Source organism: Alligator sinensis, unplaced genomic scaffold, assembly GCF_000455745.1.
Source record: "Alligator sinensis unplaced genomic scaffold, ASM45574v1 scaffold243_1, whole genome shotgun sequence".
NCBI lineage: Eukaryota > Metazoa > Chordata > Crocodylia > Alligatoridae > Alligator > Alligator sinensis.
The window spans coordinates 1,944,519-1,956,578 of NW_005841841.1; the positions used below are offsets into that span (position 1 = coordinate 1,944,519).

At 47.2% G+C, this 12,060-nt stretch overlaps 1 protein-coding gene across 11 annotated transcripts in view; it reads left to right on the forward strand.

The window, feature by feature from the left end:
* Positions 1–12,060, forward strand: part of CASK (calcium/calmodulin dependent serine protein kinase) — a 353,223-nt gene that overhangs the window by 300,491 nt on the left and 40,672 nt on the right. For all 11 annotated transcript variants that reach the window (XM_025204952.1, XM_014520563.2, XM_025204959.1 and 8 more), the window contains one exon: positions 11,951–12,036. In XM_025204952.1, the coding sequence (XP_025060737.1) occupies positions 11,951–12,036 (86 nt within the window). The remainder of the gene's footprint in view (positions 1–11,950; positions 12,037–12,060) is intronic.

The window sequence follows — 12,060 nt, forward strand, 5'->3', positions numbered from 1 at the left end:
TTTACCCCACATTTTCTTAGTGGTAAATTTGACAAATCATGATCAGCTCCTAAACTGGCTTCCTGCAATAGGTGTTTATATGCCTGCCCACTTGGTGGCGTAGAGCCAGTTTGTCTTGAATAGATGGCTACCCCGTTTTAATCCCCAAATTAAGGAGGGGAGCAGATCCCTCCCCACTGATGCACTATTGTAATTTACACTGGTGTATAATTTCACTTTCTGAGAGGAAACTTGACCACTTTCTGAGCAGTGACATTGGTTATGCAGGGGACAGTTTAAACTTTTGTATTTGTGCTTTTTGTGACTTGGAATGCTTTTGCATATACACAGAAGTTTTAAATACCAGTACTCTTAATCTTTGTTTTCTGGCCCTTTTTACTACACATAGGTATAAGCAAAATGTCACAAAAGTTCCATCTGCTTCTTTACTGTGTGAATGCATTTTTTTCAAATGGCTTCAGTGTTTTACTTTTCACTGTGCCTGGTATTTGGTTAATTGGTAGGCTATATTTAAAATGTTTTAATTTAGTGAACAAAACAAAGAAGGTCAATTTATTAACTAACATACTTAAAAACCAGCTGTTCGTTCTAAGTTCCCTAACTCCCCTTTGTCAGGATTTTATAGTTTAGAACAGGGGGTGTACAACCCCTGGCCTGCAGGGCTCCACTGGAATCTGGAAATTTGGCAGAGGGGAAGCAGTGGCCATTAAGATGCCACCCTTCTCCCTGCCAAATTCCCAAGTCCCATGCTGCCAGTTGGAGCCGACTGTGCCCCCTACCTCCACGTCTGGATCAGGGCTGGGCCACACTTCTTTCTTTTGGGAGGCTGGGTTGAGGCCAAGCTATACCCCGTTCTGCCTGTGGGACCAGGGAGAGGTCTGGCCATGCCCCCTTCCCTCACGAGGCTGAGTTGGGGCTAGGCCATGTCCCCATCCCTCAACAGGGCCAAGTCAGGCGCCTTTCCCCTGTGGGGCCACACTGGGGCTGGCCTGCCCCAGGCTCCAGATCAGGACCACAAGCCAAATCCAGCCAATAAACAGACTGGGCACTGCCAATCTGGCCTGCCTAGGGGGAAGGTTGAACACTGATAGTTTAGATATTGAACATGTATTTCTTTTTTTTTTCCTTTTCCTCTATTCCATTGTGGAAGAATAGTGGGCAACTGACTGACTATACCCAAAGGACTGTTAGATGCTCAAACTGAAAATTAGAAGTTTAATTCTCCCCATTTTAAAGCTGGGGAAGCTGAGGCAGGGAAGTGAAGTAACTTCTAAAAACCAATGAATAAGTGACAGTTGGAATTTGGACTCAGAAGATCTTTACACACAAGTCTTCTCACTCCCGCAGACCATGAGTCACTATGTGATGCATTTAAATTAATATTAAAATATCTCAGGTATTTAGATGGGAAATATTTACTGTAAAAAAAATTAAGATATTCTTCTCACTGCTCTTTTGCTTAGACCAGCAGTCAGCAACGTTTCCCAGTGTCAGGTCAAAATGACCTAACTCAGGTCCAAAGTAGGCCAGTGCTAGGACCCAGCTGGCGCCACAGCTTCTCTTTGCCACCTGGCAATGGCACAGGAGTGGAAGGCTCTCCACCAACTGCCTGCAGTGTGGTGCAGACAAAGCCCCTACCACCAGGCACCACAGAAGTCCCACCTCGGCAGGCCAGATCCAGTGTTCCAAGAACTGGAAGGATCCAGCCCATGGGCCATAGGTTACTTACCCCAGGCTCAGACTACTGACATAGTTGTTTAAAGAGACACTGTTGATGTAATAATAACATTTGTTTGAATTTTTGCTTACCTACCATTGTAACAAGGAAAAGCTAAGATTTCTGGACAGGGAATAGATGAAAGAATTGTGTAATGTATACCCTGTACTTTGAACATGGCTAGCACTATATAAATGCTTACTAATCCTAGCTGTAAAATTAAAGGTTATTCTTTACTGAGTAAATTTTCTAAATATCTTTTTTTCCCTCTTGGGAATAAGAGCTTTTAAATCAAATATTTTTGATACTTAAGATCCCATAGAGCTATTTAATAAAAAAAAGTAAATGTTACCTTTACAATTGATTTTTTTCATTAGGCATTCATTAAAGGGATAGTCAGTTATTAATCAAAGGTAACAGAAAAAATATCTAACTTCCTTGCACTATTTTATGAAACTAACCAACTATTGTTGGTAGGGTTTATTTCTAACATTCTCTTGCAAGTAACGATCAGAGGTAATGTATATGAACATATCACTTGCTTTTCTGCCATCTATACTGTTTTCATTCACTTTAGCTGAAAATCTTCCCATAAATTTGAGTGGAGCCAAATGCTACTGTTTGGTACACTCTTAATTAAATAACAGTTAACTGTTTGGTAAACTCTTAGTTTTCATGGTCTGTCTTTCAGTGGCTGCATCCCACTGATCCAGACATGCAGGTTGTTGAAGACAGACAAAGATATGGAATTTAATCAGCAAACAGTAGCTTTATTAAGTTAACATATCAAGCAGCTTCCAAGCAGTTTAAGTGCAGGGGTCATAGAATCATAGAAAATTAGGGTTGGGAGGGACCTTAGGAAGTCAACTAGTCCAACCCCCTGCTCAAGGCAGGACCATCCCCAGCCAGGGCGTTGTTGAGCTGGACCTTAAAACCCTCCAAGGGTGAAGATTCCACCACCTCTGTAGGTAACAATCCAGTGCTTCACCACCCTCCTACTGAAAAAGTTTTTCCTAACATCCAACCTAAACCTCCCTTGCTGCAACTTGACACAATTGCTCCTTGTTCTGTCATCTGTCACAAATGAGGATAGTCTCACTCCATCCTCTTTGGAAGTACCCTTCAGGTAGTTGAAGGCTGCTATCAAGTCCCCTCTCAGTCTTCTCTTCTGCAGACTAAATAAACCCAGTTCCCTCAGCCTCTCCTCATAAATCACATGCCCCGGCCCCTGAAACGTTCTCATTGCTCTCCACTGGACTGTCTCCCAATTTGTCCACATCCTTTCTATAGTGGGGGGGGAGGGAGGGGCAAAAATGGACACTACTCCAGATGTGGCCTCACCAGTGCAGAATAGAGTGGAATAATTACTTCCCTTGACCTGTTGGCAATGCTTCTACTAATGCAGCCCAGTATGCTGTTAGCCTTCTTGGCAACAAGGGTACACTGCTGACTCTTATCCATCTTATTGCCCACTGTAACCCCCAAGTCCTTTTCTGCGGAGCTGCTGCTTAGCTGGTCAGTCCCCAGGCTATAGTGATGATTCTTCTTTCCTAAGTGCAGGAGTTTGCACTTGTCCTTGTTGACTACTACCTGTTGAGCTCGACAATCCAGCCAGCATTCTGTCCACCTTATAGTCCATTCATCCAACCCATACTTCCTCAGCTCACTTGCAATAATGCTGTGGGAGATGGTATCAAAAGCCTTGATAAAATCAAGGTATATTGCATCCGCCACTTTCCCTGCATCCACAGAGGCAGTCATCTCATCATAGAAAGCAGTCAGGTTGGTCAGGCGTAACTTGCCATTGGTGAATACATGCTGACTGTTCTTAATCACTTTCTCCTCCAAGTGCTTAGAAATGGATTCTTTGAGGACCTGCTCCATGATTTTTCTGGGGACTGAGGTGAGGCTGGCTGGTCTGTAGTTCCCTGGATCCTCTTTCTTCTCTTTCTTAAAGATGGGCACTATATTTACCCTTGTCTAATCATCCAGGACCTCCCCCAATCACCACAAGTTTTTAAAGATAATGGCCAGCAGCTCTGCAATCACATCAGCCAGGTCCCTCAGTACCTTCGGATGCATTCCATACAGCCTCAGGGACTTGTACACATCCAGCTTTTCTAAATAGTCCCTAACCTGTTCTTTCACCCCTAAGGCCTGCTCACCTTCTCCCCAAACTGTGCAGCCCAGTGCAGTAGCCTGGGAGCTGACCTTGCCTGTGAAGACCAAGGTAAACAAGGCATTGAGTTCTTCAGCCTTTTCCTACTCATCTCTCCACTAGGTTGCCTCCCCCATTCAGTAAGAAACCCACACTTTCCCTGACCACCTTCTTGTTGCTAACACACTTTTAGAAACCCTTCTTGTTACCCTTCACATCCCTTGCTAGCTGCAACTCCAGTTGCATTTCAGTCTTCCTGACTTCATCCCTGCATGCCTGAGCAATATTCTTGTACTCCTCCCAAGTTGTGTGCCCAAGCTTCCACTTCTTCTAAGCTTCCTTTTTGTATTTAAGCTCACTGAAGAGTTCTCTGCTAAGCCAAGCCGGTCGCTTGCCACATTTACTATTCTTCCTGCACATCAGGACGGTTTGTTCCTTTACCTCAGTAATTTCTTTAAAATACAACCAGCTGTCCTGGACTCCTTTCCTCCTCAGACTGGCCTCGCAGGGAATCCTGCACATCAGTTTCCTGAGGGAATCAAAGTCTGCTTTTCTGAAGTCCAGGATCCATACTCTGCTGCTCTCACTTCTTCCTTTTGTCAGGAACCTGAACTCAGTCATCTCATGGTCACTGCTGCCCAACTTGCCATCCACTTCTACATCCCCCACCAATTCTTCCCTGTATGTGAGCAGTAGGACAAGAAGAGCATGGCCCCTAGTTTGTCTCTCCAACACTTGCACCAAGAAGTTGTCTCCAATGCTCTCCAAAAATGTCCTGGATTGCCTGTGCACTGCCTTATTGCCCTCCCAGCAGATGTCAGAGTGATTTGAAGTCCCCCATGAGAACAAGGGCCTATGATCTGGAAAATTCCTCTAGTTGTCTGAAGAAAGCCTTGTCTACCTCATCCTCCTAGTGTGGTGATGTAGCAGATTCCCACTACAACATCACCCTTGTTACTCTCCCCTCTGACCTTAATGCAGAGACTTTCAACAGGCCTATCTCCAGTTTCATACTGGAGCTCAGCAATTATATAGGTCTTTTACATACAGCACGACTCCTCCTCCTCTTCTCCCCTGCTTGTACTTCCTGAACAATTTGTATCTATCCATGACAGTGCTCCAGTCATGTGAGCTCAAAACCAAGTCTCTGTTATTCCAATTACATCATAGCACCTTGAATATGTAAGGACTTCCAGTTCTTCCTGCTTGTTTCCCAAGCTTTGTGCATTCGTGTACAGACACCTGAGGTGACTAGACAATTGCCCTACTTTCACAGGAAGAATGAGAAGGCCTCCCCTGCTGCCCCCTCCTGCTTCTGCTTCCTCCTGGTCCCCCACTTCTCCACTTACCTCCAGGTTTTGTTCTCCAGCCCCCTGTGAACCTAGTTTAAAGTCCTCCTCACTAGGTTAGCGAGCCTTTCTGCAAAGATGTTCTTCCCTCTCTTCCATAGATTGATCCCGTCTCTTCCTCGCAATCCTTCTTCTTGGAACAACAACCCATGGTCTAAGAAAGCAGATGCTCGCTGGCAACATCACCTACACAGCCATGAATTGATGTATAGGATGCATCTGCTCCTGCCAGGGCCCTTCTCCTTGACCGAAAAGATTGAGAACACCACCTGTGCCCCCAGCCCCAATTCACCCTTGCACCCAGAGCCCCGTAGTCTCTCTCAATCTGCTCAGGGTCACCCCTGGCAGTATCATTGATGCCCACATGGATGAGCAGCATGGGGTAGTAGTCAGAGGATTGGATGAGTCTTGGTAATCCTTCTGTGACATCTTGGATCCAGGCTCCAGGCAAGCAGCAGACCTCCCAGGACAACAGATCAGGCTGGCGGATAGATCCCTCCATCTCGCACAGAGGGGAGTCTCCAACCACCACCACCCGTTGCTTCCTCTTCATGGCAGTGGTCTTGATCCGCCCCACTTTGGAGATTCCTGGCTTGGCCTCTTCCACCAGTGGAATGCACTCCTCCTTCTCTGTTGCTATGGCTGCATATCTGTTCTCCAGGGAAACGACTGCACATGGAGATAACAACAACTTCTTGCTGCCAGGAGATACAAGCTTCCAGTTTCCACCTTCCTGGGAGTCCATGACCTCTTCCTTTTCTAGCACCACCTCTGGCAGTCCTTCCTCCACAGTCCTGGAGTTTTCTTCCAGCATGGAATCAATGAAGTCCTCATAGCAGAGGATGATTCAGAGCTGTGGCGATGCATAGCAGGTGCACGGGGGTGCACATGCACCCCCTGAGAACACTGGTACACCCCTGGCAACAGTGTTCTCTGCTTAGGCAACGAATGGGAGGCAGGCAAGAGCGCTGGTGCCCCCCCGAGAGCGCCAGCTGAGGAGTGGAGATGCCAGGAGAAGTGATCCCTGTAGCCGATCGTGCCAACTGGGGGGAGGGGGTCAGTTCTCCTGTGTCCGATTGCACCAACCTGGAAGTGCCAGCAGTGCGCCCGGAAGAACTATTGGCATGCTGCTGGCACTTCCACATTGGCGTGATCTGCCTCAGGGGAACCTCCAGTCAGCGTAAGTGGCTGTGGAGGGATCCCCACCCCCAGTCGTTGACTGGCCACTGGGGGGCAAGTGCCCTCCCCCCCCCCCCCCAGGAGACACCAGTTGCCCATGCTTTAGAATCTTGCTACCTCCTCCTGTAGCGCTCCTGCCTTCTCCCTGAGGGACCACCAGAAGGCACCGCTCACATTGCAGGCACTACCCCACCTGGCGGACATTGGAAGGAATCTGCAAGCTGCAGTCTGCACAGCACCCAACCAAGACCTGGGTGGAAGCCTCAATGCTGTGTGGTCCTGCCTGGACAGACACCTCACAGGTGTAAGCAGAGGAAGAGCTGGCAGTGGCAGTGGCTCTGGTATTGCGACATCCTCCAGCCCTTTGTCTAGGTCTTCTAATCTGCTGCCTCTCACTTCTTGCCCCTCTCTCCAAGCAGACCTTTCCTAGCAAACTCATCTGTAGCTGACCTGTTTGCTGTTCTTTGATCTGAAGGGTTCCCTTTTCCCCTCAACCTCTTTCCTCTCAGCAAGCTTACAGTGAAGAAACGAGAGAGAGCATTTCCAAGCAAACTCTCTAGCAAACTCCCCCTCGCTCTGGACTCTAGTTAAACGAGAGGCTTAAGTCTTGGTCTAGATTATGAGTTCTAGCTGCTAAAATAAAACTATGTAGATTAGTCCTAATTACATATAAAAACAGAATCTTACCTTTTAGGCTGCCCTTTAAGAGAGGGGCAGCAAACTAACCTGCAAACTAACTAGTGAACTGCTTGGAAACTGTCCTGTTTGCTTCTCCTTGTTCTCCCTGGTCACAGGGAACCTCCAAACATTTAGCTCAGCAGTTGGCAACATTTCAGACCTGTGAACTGGAGCAATCCAGCTTGGGCCCAAGGGGGGTCAGTGTTTCTGCCCAGCTGCCACCATCACTTTTCCCTGCTGACACTTCTTCCCAACCCCAGCAGCTTTGGGGCAGCTACTTGCCACCTGGCTTCAGTGCAGATGTGGTCTGCTCCACAAGCCAGATCCAGCTCCACAAGCTGGACGAGCTCACAAGCCAGATCCAGTGGCTCAACAGGCCAGATATTGCTGACTCCTAATATAACCCTAATGTACATTAAACCTCTACCTACTCAGCTCACTGGAAATAACACTCCAGTGTAGTGTTATTTGTTACAACCCAAATGTCTTTAGTTCTTCTGGTAAAGTATCTGTTTTTGGCACATACATGTCAACAGCTGTATTCATTTTAAATAGGGGTGAGGCACCACTGTTTAACTGCTGACAGAAAACATAGACATTGGCTGCCCATTCTTTTCCATAAGGAAATGGGTAGCCTTGTTTTACATGAGCTTCAGCAAGAGGCTTAATTAGGAGCTCTTACAGGTAGAGAAAATTATGACTCAGGAAACACCTATGCCTTAGGACAACTACAAATGCATTTTGTGAGCAGCAACGCTACTGTTATAACAGCAAGCATATAGCAAGATAGCGAAAAGGGATTGCTGCAGATGAGCAGCCTCCAGCCTTTCTCAGTTATATAACTTCCTGCCAGCTGCAGAATTAATTTCCTGAATAGTCTCAGAGGAAATGGGTCCCTGCTCTACCTCACAGAAATACGGAGCCATTGCTCTGCTCATTCTGGTTAGTGATGGGCAGGAGGAGGAGACAGCTGACTCTAATCACCCAATTTTTATTATTGTAGATGCATTTGACATATTGCCACAGATGTGACAAAATGTAGAATACAGATAAAGAAAGCTGTTTCCGCAACAGCTTTTAATCCAAAAATATGACTACAAGGAAGTAGAATAAGGGCGGGCAGTGCCTGAGGAAACATACACCAGGGTATAGGTGCCCTCAAGTATTAGATGCCAGGAGCACTCACTAACAAAAAAAAAAACAGGTGTGGAGAGGGCATCCCCAAATGCTAAGAGCTACAACCCTTACTTTCTTCCCCAGCTGACTCAGTCTGACAACTTTCTCCCTGCTGTGAGGCAGCCTGTTCCTCCCCCAGCACAAACTGAGAAAAGTCCTTAAATACCCTCTCAGCACCAGCAGCCTCGGACATGCACCAACTGCTACAGTCTAGTCACAGAGTGTCGATGCCAAGTTCTGCCACAAAGTAAAATAACTGGAAAATATTCAAAAAGCAGGGTTGTGTTTAACTGTTAATAAATGATTAACTTAATAGGCACATTATTGATTCTGGTTTTCATTTTGATATTTAATTCAACCAGAATTTCTGTTGGACTATTTCCTGATAATGTTTGCCCTGTTACAGAAAGTATAAGGCACCCTGGGATATTCAGCATTTTTTAGGAAGACCTCAGTTGCAGCATAACACAGTAAAAAGAGAGTCCGGATTTACTTTAGAGCCAGATATATTTTTGAGAGGGCAGGTGTTGCAGTAGAGTTGTGAGAGAGATTACCAATATTGACCTTTTCATAAAGAGCTAGGTTATCAGTACTGCAGCAGTGAGCTAGATTCATTTGAAATTCGGACCCGGAGCTGCTTCATTCATATACAGTAAACTGCCCCCTGTGATGAATCGTGATGAATGTTCTACAAAGGCAGGATAGAGGAATTACTCAGGAACCTCTTCCCCTTTTTGTTGTCAGTAGAAAGCTCAAAAGTGGAATTGTTCGAAACAGTTACTGTGTGAGAGGACTTCCTCTTGAACGGACTGCAAGTTTAAGAAACGCCATTCTGTAGCCTGTTAGGATGCTCTGTGCAGCAGTGTTACAGAAGAGAACCCAAAGGGAGCGCAGTCATGGCAGTTTACAGCGATTGTGCCTCTTAGGCCAGCTCTAGCTAACTTGGGCTGTGCTTGTGTTATAGTGCACTTACTGTTCAGGGTTTGGCATTTCTATTTCAAACCATGATAAAATTTAAAACACCATTCATTAACATGGGTGTACTTTTTCTTCTTCAGTCAATAATGGTCATTTTTGATTTGGCAATCAGCAAAAACACCAGTTGAGGCTCTAGGTGATTTATTGCCAACTTCTGTTTCCAGAATGACTTAATTTTGAAAAACAGATTCCCAGCTGTTTGTTCTTCAAGTAAGACTGATTGTGTTTGGTACAGCATTTAAAAGAGGATGTTTGCACAAATTAATTCACAGGAAAAATGCAATATAGTAAGAGAGATAGTGAATGTGTTAGCTCTGTAGAATGATTCTTACCATATAAAAGACAGTACTAACCACACTATTTTATTACCCAGTCCTTTACAGGATGTTTTTATTAGCGTACAAAGCTGAATTGGAAGGAATGGCATAGTCACATTATTGATTTGAGAGAGACTTTGTATGGTCAAAAGTAAGAGAAACAACAAATCTCCTGAATAGTAACAAGTATAATGATGAATCATGGTGGCTAGAGTGGAACTATTCACTCTGAATTTCCCTGCTTTGTGAGATTCAGATAAACTCTAAAGGCTAGATACAGTAAAGGATTTAAGTTGTGTCTGCACTGCAGACTTACTGGCTAAGTACAGACATTCAAAAAGCCTGACCCTGAATTGATTCAATCTTTGCAGGTTAGTCTAACCTGCGTAGATTGAACCAAAGTGCAAGTGAATAGACATTCACATTTTATTCCAGAAATGCAGGCACATGCCTGCAGTGGCTCAGGCTAGAGTCCAGGGGGCGCTAGAGCAAGCCCTTGGCTGCAGGGAAGCTGCACTTAGAGGGGGCGTGGCCAGGCCCCAGCAAGCCTGAGTATGATCTGGGAGGGATTTAAACCCCCACCGGGGCCTGTAGGAACCCCAGCCGGGGTGCGCCTGGAGGGGAAGGGGGACAGCAGCCCCTGCCAAGCGTTTCCCACCCTACCCTTGCTGCACGAGCAGCAGGGAACATGGCCAGCCCCGGCAGCAGCGTGAAGCAGAGGTGGAGGGGTTTAATTCCCCCTCCGTCCCTTGTCCCACTGGCATGGACCCAAGCAGGGGTCTGCCTGGCCGAGGTGAAGCAGCCCATGTCAGGATTATCCGTTCCCCTCCTCCGTCCTCCTCTCCCCATCCCCCCCCCCACTGCGGCAGGGGCAGGGTTGTGCCCAAGTACCAGCCTGGCATGGCCCCCTGACACAAAGTGGGTAGAGAGGGGATTTATTTTCGCCTCCCTCACCTCTCCCCCTGGGATCCCAGCCAGGGTTTGCCTGTCTGGGGCAGAGCAACCCCCATCAGGCATCCCCCACCCCACCACTGCTGGAGTAGCAGGGGGTGCATGGCCAGGCAGTAGCCTCAAGTGAATGGAGGAGGGAGGGGATTTAATTCCCCACTTCCTGCCCTGTCCCACCCGCACAGACCCTCCCCCCTTGCTGCTGCAGCAGTGGGGATAGGGGCATGGCCAGAGGCCAGCCGACATGGCCCCCTGAGGCAAAAGGGGCAGGGGTGGGGTTTATTCCTCCCTCCGTCCCCTGCTCCCCCTGGAGGTTACTGCAGGGGGACCGAATAAACCCCTTCTTTGCCCCCTTTGCATCAGGGGGCCATCCAGGGCTAGCACCTGGCCATGTCCCTGCAGCAGCAAGGAGTGGGGGGGGACCCTGACACGGATGGGATGGGGACGGAGCGGGGAATTAAAACCCCCTCCGTCTCTGTTCACTTCGTGCTGCTGCCAGGGCTGGACATGCCCCCTGCCGCTTGGGCAGCGAGCAGGGCGAAATGCCTGATGGGCTGCTGCACCCCTGCCTGGCAGACCCTGCCTGGGGTCCAAGCTGGTGGGACAGGGGAAGGAGGGAGGGATAATAAACCCCTTCCCTGCTCCCTGTGCCTTAGGGGGCCATCGTCTGGCCATACCCCCGCCCCTGCTCTGGCTAGAGAGCAGAAAGTCAGGTAGCGGCCTAGTTGTTACAACACTGGCCCTCCGAGTTGGAAATATGAATTCATTATTCTCTTCATCCTCCTCATTAGAAGGATTCTAACCCACATCTTCCACCTCCCAGGGGAGTGCTCTAATCACCAAGATACACCAGGTATCTTTCTCCCGTCCTTGTTGAAGCTGTTACTGGGCAGAGTAGAAAACAAGATTTGTGGAGTGAGAGAGAGTCAGAGGAGTGCAAGACTCTGTAACCTCGTTGTGAGGGCACTGTATTGTGGAGGGAGTCTGTCTAGTCTCTGCTTCCTTGACTGTTCCTATATTTCTGTTCAGCTGTCATCAGATGAAACACATAAACAGTCCCTGCAGCCCTGACTCAGACATCTACATTCTGGACAGAGGCAGGATTTCAGACATACTCAGGTTTAGTCTTTCTTCCTGGCTACTTCTAGGAGCTGTTTTGCTCCAAATGCAGATTAAGTTGGATCCCATTCTGAAGCACCTATTTTTTGCATATACTGTATCAGAAACCTCAGTGTCTGACTTGGGGTTCTGGTTTGCACTCCAGGGAATCAGAGACCAAAGAGTTGGATATTAAGTGCCTAAAGCCTTCATTGAATCTACCCCTATACCATTATTGTATTCTTGTTCTATTTTCATGCTGTTATATTGCTAGCCAAGGTTGGAGTTTTGGTATCATTTCATAATTATGTTTTAAAGGTGCACAAAGATTCATTGTTTTTAAATTCTACAGGTACACTCCACGTGGGCGATGAAATCCGAGAAATAAATGGAATCAGTGTGGCAAATCAGACAGTGGAACAATTGCAAAAAATGCTTGTAAGTGCATGAGAGCTTGTTGGC